Below are 14,514 nucleotides of genomic sequence, written 5' to 3'. Positions count from 1 at the left end.
AAAATGAGATTCAATTATTTATTGATGCTGACTCTTACCCTGATAGGAATTTTTAACTTGAGCTTCAGTTACTGTCTGAGCCTTGATGCTGTGACTCACAGTACTGGGGTAAATGGTGTTGACTTGCGAGGCTGGTGTAGGGGAACGTGAACACTCAAGTCTTGACTACTATACTAGTTGTACTGAGTGGGGGACAACTCAAGTATGCACAGCATTACGCTTTGCGATCTTAAGTCAACAAAATACCTACCTACAGATATGCTTTTCATAGCTGTTTACATTTGTTAAGTAATATAAAGATGTATGGAAGAAAACAGAGCATTCTTCATCAGTACTTTAAATTGTGGAAGCTTTACAGATTTACTATTCCCAGGAATTTGTAAAAACTCTACTGCATTACTCACAAGGTTATCATTCCTGATTTTGACCAATCTGTGTTCTGTGACAGGACATCAATGAAATGGTGCGAACTGAGCGTCCAGACTGGCAGAATGTCATGCTGTATGTTACAGCCATTTACAAATACTTTGAAACCTGAAACCCTAATAATTCAACAGATCCATGGGCTACCAGATGGAAATCTTGCTGAAATGCTAATCCCCATTTCACTGAAAACTGGCAACATTTGAGTCTCCTCAAACTTCAGTGACACTATCCTGGATTGCCTCAGATTGCTTCAGCTACTAAGCCTGGAAACAACAGTTTAAAAGCAAGAACTTGTTACCACAGTGCTTGGAATAACCCAAGTTATTAAGCTATTCACGTTAATTATGTAACCTAAAGAGCCTGGACTACTTACGTGCTGCCTTTCCGGCCAGACTTCCTGAAGCTTTCTTTCCTAGGAGAGTGAGATGAATGGATCCTCTAGCATGTAAGAGACTGAATGTACAGCTCAAGCTTTGAGAAGGAAAAGGATAACATGGCATCGTATTACTGAACTTTCTCTAGCGTTCTGATACCACAGAGTCTGAATATTCTACCCACAGCATATGACCCCGATACAGTAGAGTTCTTAATGGTAGTTTAGTTACTTCCTTTACAGCTATTTTCCCTTCTTTTAAATATGCACAATATTCTAGGAAAACAAGCTTTTGTTCCATAATGACAAATTGAGTGCAAAAGTGCTCTTGATACCTCGAAAACTTTGGCACAGAAGAACTCGTCATTCTAAAGCTTCGTTATAAGCCTACCTCTGTCACAGTGATGTGGCTTCCAACTTTATCTTATGGATTGTAAAGACTAGCACATACAGCTCCTGGTTTTCAGGGTATGCTATACTTCAAGGAATCTGTCCAAACTCCTTGTGCTTCCATTATAACGGAAATGAATTGATAATCAACCCTTGTACAGCTTGTTCTTCCTCCTCTTCCTCCTTTGCCTGTATAGCATGCACAGCTACCCCAGGCTTTACTCTACAGCAATACGAGCAAACGTCATGGATTTCTGTGGTAGAATTTTGGAACTGGGATAGCATTTCCTCTGCAGAGAAGATATTTTCAATAAGATGTAATAATGAAGTGGTTTGTCTGAAAATCCAGCTTTGCCATGTTTTCTGTGTGTTTTTCGTTGATCTTGCACATCCTCATCTGACTGACAGAAGGTGAGGCATTCTCTAACAAGAACTATGGAGGAACTGATGTCATGTGTATACACCCAGTAGTCTTGAACATTGCGTGGAAATTACTCACTGTCACAAGGAATTGAGAAACTTTAGTCTGCTCAACTTCTATTTTCCTAAAATGTACCTGAATTCATGTAACGGTTCTCTGGCAAAACAGTTCAAGTAAGTGCCTTAGTGATCATTGAATTGATACATCCTGGCACTTCAGGGCCTCGTGCAGAATGTTAATGGCTCAGAATAATTTCATATCCATTTGTCATAAGATGTTGTAATCTTGTTTGTCAAATCAAGGGAAGACTTCATTCTATCATTGCTTCTGCCTCTTAGTTTTCCGAATACTTAGCAGCAGTTAAGCCACAGTTGAACGTCTCTCATTAATATTAAGCAGAAGCCTACTTTAGAAGTGATTCTGTAACAACTGCTATTTATAAGCACATGCTCTTTCAACACAGTAACCCTGTTATAAAGAAAATTAATCTGCCATTCCTATAATGCTCTTATGACTGTTAAGGACAGTTTGAATGTCATAGATGTTAACCCAGTGAGTGCAACTGTGCTTGGCATCTGTGAAACTTCATCATGGTATAAAAGCACAGATTTAACTCAAAATGATTGCCAAATGCAAAAACCTGTCATCTGAAGAACATAGCCCATGTGAAGAGTAATAATTCAGTATGTCTCTAGCAGCTAACATTATCTAAAAATATACGCTTCCATTGATATGTGCCTGTGAGAATTACAAAAGTTTGCAAAATTACTACTTAATCCATGTTGAGGGCCTTTGGAGAAGTTTTCAGAGCAGTGGTGTCTTGTACATTCTTACAGTTATTTAGAACCCTAAAAGTAGCTAGATACTCTCTATTAATTGGTGCATTTAAAGAGCCAACGTAATCTAAAGACAATTGTCACAAGAGAGGCTTCAAGTGAAAAATCTTCATTAACAGATTTTAATAAAAGCCTGAAATACAATTTCCTCTCCTGCATATTTCTTAAAAAAAAAATCTTTACTTCATTTCTTCAAATAAGTTTCAGTAAGGATAGTCTTATTAGCAATAAAGGAATATCAGGCTCCGTGAAGAAGTTTTTTTTGTTATAATGATGTATCTGAGCCTTTACATGTAAGATGCTGCACAGCTGTCCCAGTGGCAGAAATGAAGCAATGGAAGATCTAAACCAAACATAATGCCCTGGTGCACTCTACAACATGTTTTTTTCTGAAGTTTCAAATAGCATTACATTTTTCAAGAGGAAGAATAGCCGTAGCCCTTCCAGACGTGGATGATACTGTTCTGTTTGGTTCCTACTCATAGTTAATCCTGAAACAGCCTGGTTTTTGTACATATGAAGTGCAAGCTTATGCTGATTTACTTTCCTTTTTAATCTAGACAATATTTCTGAATGTACTACAAAAAGGACAAATATTTTATCATCAGTTTATATTATTGCATTTTAATATGTGCCTTGCAAATGCCTGTGCTGTAGGGGTGGGATGGGTGACCAAATGGACTTGTTGAACATAGTGCTGCAGATACAGCTGTATCATCTGCTGGGTCCTCTTTCCTGGAACATTTCCATAGATCAGAGAGGTCCCTTTAGAACCAGATGTGTGTTTGGTTCGTCTAGTTGTCATCCTGTCATCAGCAATGAGCTGAATGAACAATTCTGGGGTTTTCTTTACCAAAAAAAGAAGGGATGGGAGGAAATATGCCATTTTAGTTATTCAGGAAAATTCTGTCAGAGAAGTTTTGATACAGAGTATCTAACAATAACAGAACGGAGGTGACTTCAGAATGGATTACTCTTGATTTGGTTTACAGCTGGTTTAGTTTGATCCAGTTTGATTTGGTTGTCTTGTATATTTAAATAGAAACACTAATTTAGGATCTCTGGTGTGAATGTCAGTGGCCCTCACAAAGATCTCTCATTCTCATGCCTCTGAAAAATTGTGAGTGAAATTTTCCCTTTTGAATTTGTGTTTATGGATAGATTATCCAGAATATAGTATTTAGTTACAGCATATTCTGATTTTAAAGTATTTTTTCTCTTTCGCATGAAATATATTCCTCAAATTAAATGTAGCATTTATCTTTTTTTTTTTTTTTGTCTGCAATATTGTAAAATATTTCCACTGATGATGTGTTTCTGTAAGGTCTATAATCATGCTTTAGGGTCCCTTTAATTTGCCAGAACTAAATGAACTTGGCTTTGATGTACTGGTGTTAACTCATATTAATACCACTGGCAGCAGTTGTACTCTGGTTTTCCATGCATAAGCAGAGGTTATTCTGCCCCTTGCTCTAATGATGCTCACAGTACAGTGCTTTAAACTGCTGAGGATCTGCCTTAAGAATTTTGTAGCTGTGATTAAAAATTCTCATTAGCATCTCATTTCTGTTAATGATCTCAATGTTTAATTTTTATCATTTTTTTCACTTCCCAGATTCAACACTTCAGACATTTGGATTCTGCATCTTTTGCATTGACAAAAATTACTTTTACTCAATTCTCTCTATTTCTGTACAGTTTTGGTCCAAGGTACAAATGTTGTTATAGCCTAGTTTTAAACAAGATTATTTAGGAAGCTAGAGATATGGACAGCTTGGGAGGTGTTTTTCTTACTTTGTGTTCTGCTTGGGACCGGTTTGGGAACGCTATCTGTTTTTCAGTTGAAATGTGACAATATCTTCCAAAGCTGCCCCCTTGGAGGGCTGCCATGAAGCTATGCATAGGCTGAAGTTAAGCCTTTAAAACTCTGTTCATGTGACTCATGTGGTGACTTCTTATTTGCCTCTTGCAACTAATACAATCCCAGCTTAACTGCATCGAGAGTGAGCTATTAAGGGGCAGAATTCTTCTGGGAAGGAATCCAGTTGTACACCTTGGTACTATTTTTTGCCTGTTGTAATACTCTTGCTGAGGTGGCCTAAGAAATAGGATTTTTAAATAGTGGTGTTCATGTACAGACTGATTTAACTGTATAGTTTGTCTGTGGTCCTTCCCTTGACTTGTTAAATATTTCTGTTTTATTTTCACGTTCTGCCAAGCTCTGTTTCTGCAACTCCTTTCTTTAAGCTAGCATTAGTGTATGAGTACTCAGGAACAGTAACCAGTTTGAGAAATGATTTGGTGAAAAGTGGTATTAAAGCGTGGCTGTTATCCACAAGTGCTGGACCTGGCTCCGGGCTTTCCCGAGGTCGTGTGTGCTGGTTGGTACATGCATTAGAGCTGCTCCGCTCTCCCATACGGCTCATGGTGTCCATCAGGTGTGCTTGCCCTCAAATTATCAACTCCTTAAATGAGTTAAGGGCTTGTAGACATCTCTTAATATATTTAATTGCCCCTATTTAGAAAGGTATCTCCAGTAGTATTTCTGCTTTCAAAGGACAGTGGTTGGATGGGTTCTAAATTACTGTCTGGCTTGCTGAGCATTCCCAGTCCTCCATTCCTCTGAGTTTTTTCTCTTGTATTCCCTATGGTTTCAGTATCAGCGTTGTAGTACACTTCATGATTGTCAAAGCCAAGATGTTAAGCATCTGGAATACGTAGCAAGTATGCTTTTGGTAATTAATGCTAAATAACTTAAAAAATCAAGGTTTGTACAGTTCTGATTTCTGTTAAAGTGTATTTTTTTCCGTATGTATTTGTGCTTACCACTTTTTGGGATGCAACACCCCTTGAACTGAGTTTGACAAGGCCACTATCCTAGCCCCCATAAATTAATTCATTCTGCACTAATAGGATTATTTCCTCACACTGAAACTTCAGTAAAACCTGTGAATACCAGATGACTTTCTTCCAACTGACATTTATCTTTTACTTGCAATATTCCTTACCCTTAGGCCCCTGCCTGCCACAGAGTTGCACATAAAGTGCCCATTAGTTCCAGCAGGACTTGTGGATGCAAAATGATAGGGTCGGCTTTTGGCAGAAGTTGGCAGCCCGATGTGATTTAGGTGGTTTCATTTTAATCCCCTATTGTCAGGGGGTTTCAGTTTAGCCAAAATCACTTACTCAAAGCTGAAATGTGGTGCGTTTGTTCTCCCCTGGGAAGTATGCTTCTGTTTAATAATATTTTTTATGAGATTGTATTTATGGAAACGGAAAGAAAAATGTCATGAAGCTAGTTTTGTTGCACTTTTCTAAGGCTTTTGTATTTTGCATAGAGTTCTAGAATATGAACAAGTTGTTTGGGGAAGTCAAGGCTTAAAACTTACTGTGCCCCAGCATAACAACATATTGCGTGCATTTTCATTCTAGTGATGTATGTCTTATTTTAATGGCATGTAACTAGTGTATTTATATGGTAGTTCGGAAACCCAGTGGGCATTTCCTGCTGCAGAGGAGCCGTTGGCAGTTCTGGTTCCACAGTTCATGAACTGACCAGTTTTGACAGCACACTGCATTTGCAATAATGGAGCAGTCAATTTTTGGTTCTGAACTTGATTTCAACAAATGGGGAGAAAGAGGCTTTTCTTTTGTTCCATTGTTGAAATTTCTCTGGATGCTTTTACTGGTTTCCAATTATTGCTTGTGTTCAATTAGGGTGATTACTTGGGAATCAGTTCACTAAAGAGGATACAAGTACATGTAATGTGCTCAAGTAATTCATCCCTGTGACTTACAACATTTCAGTTTGTTAGAAACTTTTGGTTTTACTTATATTATAAGGTCGATTTTACTATTTTTAAGTAGCACTTTTATGCATATCTGAAGGCTTTTTGGGGGGCAGAAATGTTATTTCTGTATGCTATCTAGTGCAAAGAAAGTATAACACTACTAAACAAAGCATAGGCTAGTTAGCCTCCAGACCGTAAGTTCACTTTAGGTCAGTAATGATCAGGAGTTGTTGGATGTGTATGAAATAAATCAGTGATCCCTTTTAATATTGGACAACTCTCCAGATCAAAGTCAGAAGGGCATTAATTGGTACCCTCCAACCCTTGGGTGAGGGTACTTTCAGTTCAGGTGTGAGGCAGAATTGACAGAACAGAATGGTGAATTTTGGACTCCATGAAAGAACAGAATTTTGTCGATGTCTCAGCAGCATATTGGATAAGGACTAACCTCGTTTGAGATGACACTGCAGCCAGTACTAATATCTCCTAAATAGCTAATTTAAAGCTCATTTTCCATGGTCTTTAAAGATGATGTAAAAAGCAGTGATTTTTACAAGCTCTTCTCATCTCTCTGGCTTTTCTGCTTTGTATTGGTTCTATACTCCCTTGGAACAGCTGTTAGACTGACTTAATATGTGTATGGGTTTAGTAATTCTTCTAGACAACAAGTATTTTTTTTTTTTTCAGAACTCTTTGAAAAGGTTTACACACACACTGACATATATAAACATCTTACATATATAGAGACATTTTACATAAATGTATATATGTACACACGCATATGTACATGTGTGTATATATATATGTACCTATGCAGGTTCTTAATGAAACTGAACATGTTTCAAGGAGTGCTTGCATCTTGAATGCTTAGTGCTGTATTAGCCTATACGTTTAAAAGGCATGGAGGAAAACCAACATTTTGTTTGCTTCTGGTTAGAGCTGAGAAATACAGGTTTGAGGAAAACTTGGAAGTATGTTCAAATTGTATTTCACCTTGTTTCTGTTTTGAAAGGCACAAGCTGTTAATCATTGGAACTTAGACGGTCAGCAAGCATATTTTAAGCTAAACCTTTTGGAGGACCAATATGCTTTTAGTTTGCAAGGACCACTAAAGATCTGGGCATTTACTTTCTCCATAATGTATTCTGTATGAGTATTTAGTATGTATGCCTTCCATTTGCCAATGTTGCCATGTTTTCTTCTTAATTATTCATGAAATAAAGCTTGCAAATAGCAAAATGTGTGTTTGTTTTCTTGAGTGAAGCTGCTACAAAAGGGAATATTGGAATGCTATTTCTGGCACTGTGGTTTTTCAGGAGTAAACGTTACAGGAAGTAGTTTGTGGAGGTTTACACGCTGTGGATGAGAAGTGCATGAGAATGATTTGCATACACATAACCTCATGATTTTTTGGAAGTCATGTCTCTTCTGGTGTACCAGCGGATACTTTATGGCATGTACCCCTAAAGAGTTTTAAATTATAAGATTGTGAATACCCTAGATAAGAGGTACATATTTAAGGCATCTGCTTAGCCTGCATTGCCCTAGTCTTGAATATGAGTAGCAGAGAAAGGAACTGCAGTGAATATGTTCCGTTTAAGCAACTTCTGTAATACATTGCAGGGTTAGAATTATGTAAATGTTACTTAACCCAACCCAAGTAAGGCAATGCGTGAATGTGTACTCACTTGCTCCCTCTCCTTCTCTAAAGGAATTGGGCTGGGGAGGGATTGGGAACAGTTCAGAGTATTTTTAAGTAAGATGCCTAAAAGTAAGATTTCCAGGTGAAAACAAAGACTAGAACACCTTAAATCTGATTTGGTCTCAATCATCCTGGATGGTAACTGTTTTCAAATGCTGTTTTAGAGCTTCAGTTTCAAGTGCTCTGGAATAAATTGGATCCAGAGGTTTGGACTGAGCTCCTATTCATTTCAAATGTTGTTCTTAACTGCACTGACTATTATAGGCATTTCAATTCTGACTATTTCTTACATAACTTTTTTTTTTAGATTTTTGTGTGTTATTTTCTGACCGTTCAGCAATCGAGAAAAGTCTGTCTCAGTAATACTATTCTGCAAGAAAATGTCTCACTTCTCCTTTCTTAAGGTGAAATATTCTCCCTGAATGTGAGTGGTTTAACAAAACTCTTCTTAGTTCTCAAAATGGTTTTATATCCTGGTTTTAAGCATTGATCTTCAGTTTTAATACTTATTTTTAAAATAAATGTTTTTAAAGTTTAGTGTAGTAAACTCATGTCAGAAAATAGATGTTTTTCTTTTCTGTAGCAAGTGCATGACAGCATTGTAGAAGTGGCTTGTACACCTGCAATTGGCAACCTGGAGGTCGAGACAGGAACAGCGAGTGGGACACAGGTCAGACCTAAGGTATGATAAACCAGTGGTACCTGCACGGTCTGTACGGCTGCAGCTTTGCTTTCCCATATCCACTGAAATCATATTCCCCAACCAAAGTTTTTTTCATGGGTCGTCTTCCAAGCTGTCACTAGAGAATTTTGTTTAAAACATGAAACTAGTTCCATAAGTGTGATTTTGGTTGAATATAATAAAATAAGTTAAATATTTGTAAAGGTCTTACTGTAATGAAAAGCAGCAGCTATATGGAATAGTAAAATAAAAAACTCAGAAGCAACAGCAATATAATGATTTGTGATTTAATACAGTGGAGTGTTATGTTGGAGTTCTGATTGTTCCGCAGTTAAATTCTGTGTAGGAACTAGGTTAGCATTACAGAACATTCAGGTAAAATTCTTATCATAAAGGTTTCACAATTGCTTTGATCAATGGAAGAGAGTTGGCTTATGTCATGTATGTTGCCAACAGCTGTGTGTAATTCCACAAAGTGCACAGACAAGAGGGACTTGTGAAGATGTAAGTTTTTCCCCACACAAAATACTTTTGAAGCAGAGACGCTAACTTATCATAAAAAGTTAACTCCCTTCTCCAGATGGGAAGTTATTAATAGCCAGTAGCCACTCTTAAGACCTTAAAAACAAAACAAAACCGAAGCTCTGAATTCTGTGTCTTTTGCATTGTTCACCCTCTCTCAGCTCCCTCACTTAGTGATTTGTCTAGTTGTTTGGTTTGGGTTTTTTTTGTTGTGTGTGTGTTTGGTTGGTTTTTTCCCAGCATTATCTTTCCTTGGGTTCAGCATTTGTGTTCTCCTGGCTTCTTAAACTGGTATGTTTTCTTTTTTGTCCTCAATATTAAAGATCGAGTGAAGTACAGATTGCTTTGAATTCCTCAAAAAGTAGTGATGGTGTTATGGAAAGCTCCAATACCTTCCATATAATTACTGCTTGATGCTGCAACCCAACACGTTGAATGGCGAAGTGAACTAATTAGTGTCACTCTTCCTGGCAGCTCAAGATTAGAAGATCCTTTATGTTTAATTATTAGATTAACTTATGTTAGAAAAGTTGCTTTGAAACTTCTCCCATGGTCGTTGTTTAGAAAAAATTTAGTCTATGAATTTAAAAAAAAATAAAAGTAGATAAGGGACTGATGCCATCAATCCTAATCCAAGTTAAGGCTTTTACTAGTCTTTGTCTGCCATTGCCCTCTGGATCACCATGGTTTAACTCAACACGTTTTGTGGACCTCAAATTCTGTATATGAAATGCTCTGTTTGAAAAATATTATGTTGATTTTTCTTACATGTTCTTTGCCCCTCAGGATTTTCAGTTCTTTGGAACCTCCTTAATCTCATCATGAGAACAGGGTTGAACACAGTAGTGCATTATCACCGTATTTTTACTTCTAGACATGTACATTGATTCTATAGTGCGAGGAAATATTTGTGCTGCTCTCCAGTGCTGTGCATGGCTCACTCCCTTGTTTATGCTTCCTTTTCTTAAACCATTTTAGGTTCTTTCCTCATGCCAGAAGCCCAAAAGTTAAGCTCTTAAAAATGAAAGAAACTTGAGAAGGAGACATAACAGTCTGGAGACAACTTCACTGAGCTGTTGACAAGATCATATTTTTCAAAAATAAATATCCCACAGAGCACCAAAATGCTAGTGTGTTGAGTTAATGCTGTGTGTCTCTGAGTCCATCAACTGCAACGAAGTCAAGTCTGCAGTACACGTAGCCAGTGCTGTCTCTTGAAAAAGAAAACCACAGAACTGGAGGGTATGATCCTGAGGGGTGCTGAGCATCAGCAGTTTAGCAGTTCAGGAGCTGTTCGGTGTTCAGTCCATCCAAAAAATCTTTCCTGAAAATGGCCGGTCTAACAATAATATAGCCAGACTATCATCCTAACAGAGAACAAACGTAAAGGGAAGACATGCTGCAGTTTTCCTCTTGCCTGGAGGTACAAATGTTATACAGGCATTGGAACAGAGTGCTAAAACGCTGACTTCATTTTATAAACCTATGAAGTTCCATCATTTTGCACCAACATTTCCAGCACACGTTATTCCTTAGCAGGGGGTGGTGGGGAGCAAGGTGGGTACCTACTTTTTGTCTCCAGTTTGTGTTGGGACAGAGCTTGGTTATACACAATGTGGATTTTGTCAAGTTAAATAAGGGTTGCCCTCTCATTGCTCCTTAGAATAAAATGAGAATAGTGTAAGTGAAGAAGAATCATCTGACTGCTGCTGGGCCTTGCAGCTCAACTCCAACAGTTCATTTATTGTATGAAGGTAACTTCTATATATTACTGTTATAGAAAATAAATAGCTGTTGCTCAGCAGCTCCCACATGATGATTCATGCTACCAGTTTTTCTGCTATTAATAGTACACAAAGAATGCTTAAATTTAGATTGAACTCCATCTCATAGCCTGTCATGCTGAATAGGATTTAGAACTGAAGCCACAGTCTGTTTGGGCAGTGCTTTTTACAGAGACTAGTCCGAATCTCGCCTTAAATTACTGAAAATCCTTTTGTTCCTCAGTCAGTGCAAACGGCAGGATTTAAACAGCGGTGTGGATATGGGTTTGCATTTCCTTGTGAGCACAGATCTTACCTTGACTTCAGCTTGTTTTCCTCCAGCGTGGGTAAAAGTTGAATTTCTATGCTGGAATTGAACAGTTAGTGAGAAGGCTTCGGTGCTTGACATAGAGAAATGTTCTTCGTTGTTAGTGATGGGCATTTCTAGAAACAATTTTGCATGTGTAAGCTTTTTTTTTTCAGTGTTGATTTTAAAATCGCTAAAATTGCTTTAGCTCAGTTGGTAAGTCTGAGAGGTGCAAATAATCTCTTATCACTGCTTTTCACCTGCCCAAAATTCAGGAGTTTGGCTTCTTCAGTTGGGAGATCATGTCCAAAATGTTATTGCGACTCTGCTCTTCAGGAATGAAAAAGCCCTTCTTGGCTGTACACAGGAGAACTGGAAAACTAAGTTTCTTTCCTTGCAGTACTGGACTTCTGTCAGCTCCCAGCCTGAGCCCGCAACCAGCTCCGGGCGTGTGGCAGAACCATCCCCACGGCTGCCGAGGCTGCTGGAAGCTGCTCTGGTTCATGTAGTCCCTTCTCAAAGCTTATCTGGCCACAGCAGTCGTAGCGATGCTGGTTTTTCCTTCATGAGTGACTAAGAAAGGAAAGGAAGTTAGCTCTCTCTTGTACTGCCTCCCCACCTATATATAATAAAAACAAAAAATATAAATGTTGATTGTACTGTCACTTCACTGTCATTGTTGGCCCCAGTAAGAGAGGGCATAAGTAGAAATATTTACAGGTAAGGACAATACACATTGAATATGTACAAGAAGAAATATGAGTTGAAGAACAGTGCAGTTCTGGTACTTGAAAATAATAGAAAACCAATTAATCTCTTAATTCAAAAGAAAGGCAACAGAGCTATTCAGATCTTACTGTAGTAATGAAAGCTATCCTATCTAACTGCTAAATAGGACATAAAACAGCAGCTGCTCATTATAAACACATTTACTTGTGCAGAAGTGAGAAATGAGCATGCAAAAGTAATAGAGGAAATGGCTCCATTGCTCTGGGAGGTATTAATACTAATTTTTAACATCTTGAAACACCGCAGAACTCTCAGCTGCAGAGAGCAAATCAGTAGGTGACAATGGGGACCTGGTACACTATCCAAAGTGGAATGGCCCATAAGGGGTTTGGTAGTGGTATCAGGATGCTTTTATGGACAAAAAGTAATTTCTAAGAAACATTAGAAGCTTGTCGGGCTGCCATTTTCAGCCAGCCCTGTGAAAGCACTCAGACATTTGCTTTGGATCTTCTGTGACTTGCTGATTTAAAAGAAAATCAACATAGTCTACATCAAATAATCTTAAAACTGATCAGCTGCAAAAATCAAAGAAGAGTTGGAACTGGGAAAAGAAACATCCAATGAAGCATTTCTGATCGACATCTCTGTCTCAGGAAACTTGTAAGATGATATGTTGAGAATGGGGCTGTTGGAAGAAACCAGCCTGACAGCTTAGTAAAGGGAGCTGACTGCAACAGCTTTGTTTTTAATGCACTCAGGAACAAAATCATATTTAGAAACTACATCCGTGCTCCTTGAAAGTATTTTGATTCCCAGCTTTCATTGATTTCAGTGGGAGAGAGTCATTTGGATGTCTTTGAGGAGCTGGGCCAAAGATGAGAGGCAACCTCTGCAATACAGGAACCACTACACTGGAAAGGAGCAATGCAGCAGATCCGGGCAGGCAGCTGATTTCCACAGCATGACACTTGCCCCTCTAGTTCACGTACACTTGCACAGCATAAGGTTTTGTGGAGTATCAACCAGGAGTGGGAAAATACTACCTCTTGTACAGGGCAAAAGTGAGACCGTTATACGAATAGTGCCCAATTCTAGTATCAGCATTTTTCTAAAAGCTCTGACAAACTTCATGTGGGCAGCCGGCATTTCTAAATTTATCAATATTGCAGCATGTTTTGATGAGGCTTCCAAATTTATCATAGTCTCCTGTTTTTGTTTTTCCTCTTGACATGGCTAGTCAATATATGTGGTCCTTAAAATCATTATGCATTATTGTGTGGTAGATGCATTATTGTGTGGTAGATTACTCCAGCCTTTTCTGTTACTCCCTGGGAAAAATGACTTGTTCTTTTCTCCCACAGGACTCTCATCGTGTTTGGAGCAGCACTCTGGTCTCCACTCCGCTCTGTAATTAACAGCTCATGGCCGAGGCAGCTGGTGTACCAGCCTGGCTTCCCATCCAGGGTAAGAGTGAAGGTGAGGACAGCACAGGTGCCAGGTGCTGCTGCCAGTGCTAATTTTTAATGCTTAGATGCTCATAGGTTTTGAGGTTGGTGCTGAAGTGGCTGGTGCCAGTTCTGCTACTTTTCCATAAAAAACTTAAAGCATCCTTCATGGTCTTGCTGCCGGCGAAGGCTGGGTAAGCCTGTTGCCTGTGAATCAAAGTAACGTGCACACACTCCTGGCACATGTGATGTGAGCAAAGCATCTCCGGGTTTGGGAAGCCTGAAAAAAACCACTTCTGTGGCATGGGACAAGTGTCCAAGCTGTGGCAGCCTCCTGCACAGAGGGACCTGGGCTGGCTGTCATAATGAATGGGTTTGGCATAGGCCAGGGTCTGCCATAGAGTCGGTGAGAAGTGTGGAGTCACACTCGTGGTTTTTCCTGTTTGTAATGTCCAGCCAATAGGAATATGTAGATAAATTACTTGCTTAGACGTAAAGTTGAAAAATAGAAATTAAAAAAAAAACCTTAGAAGATATCCACAAAGAGCAGTGGGTTCAAATTCTTGCAAGGTTCTCTCCCTGCTTCAAAATTGCTGCGAGATGAGTCACGGCTGTTCCCCAAGTCTGTTCCTGCGGAGGGACAGGCGATGGCTGGGGACAGGCACAGCCCCAAGGGGCACGGCACCGCGGGCCTGGCTCGGGGCCGGAAACGTGTGTGAGCACTGGTGCAATCCACAAAGACCTACTTGCTGGGAAATGTGAAACTTTTGTAAAATATGTAATATCTTTACTGAAAGCTCTTGGACACTTCCAGAGTACTAATGCACAGGGTTCCCTTGTGTTGGTAGTAACGACCGTTAAGCACAGAAGAAAGTGTAAGCTGCCCTCTGCCTGGGCGGCCTTTCAGTGCCCCGCACGGCACTGTGCCACTTGGTATAGCTGTAGGATTAAACTCGCCGGGTGGGTTTTCCAGCCTGGAAAGTAGATGTTTAAACCAATGCACGGAGAAAGCCCTGCTTTCCTCCCCTTTCCTTCCCCGCTGTCGTTGTATGCAGATCAGGCACAGTAAAGCCCGTTTCTGTCACTTGCAGGTCCCTCAATACCAGAGCTGGACCTGTAGATATAAG

At 39.2% G+C, this 14,514-nt stretch overlaps 1 protein-coding gene across 1 annotated transcript in view; it reads left to right on the top strand.

Annotated features, from left to right (window-relative positions):
- Positions 1-7,454, top strand: part of SPECC1L (sperm antigen with calponin homology and coiled-coil domains 1 like) — a 67,732-nt gene extending 60,278 nt beyond the window's left edge. Inside the window, exon 16 of the mRNA XM_065646188.1 lies at positions 449-7,454. Coding sequence (XP_065502260.1) covers positions 449-538 — 90 coding nt within the window. The 3' untranslated portion in view covers positions 539-7,454. The remainder of the gene's footprint in view (positions 1-448) is intronic.
- Positions 7,455-14,514: the final 7,060 nt, after the last annotated feature.

This window comes from Caloenas nicobarica, chromosome 16 (genome assembly GCF_036013445.1).
Source record: "Caloenas nicobarica isolate bCalNic1 chromosome 16, bCalNic1.hap1, whole genome shotgun sequence".
NCBI classification, from domain to species: domain Eukaryota; kingdom Metazoa; phylum Chordata; class Aves; order Columbiformes; family Columbidae; genus Caloenas; species Caloenas nicobarica.
The sequence above is the reverse complement of the archived record's forward strand: the minus strand, read 5'-3'. Positions and strand labels throughout refer to the sequence as shown.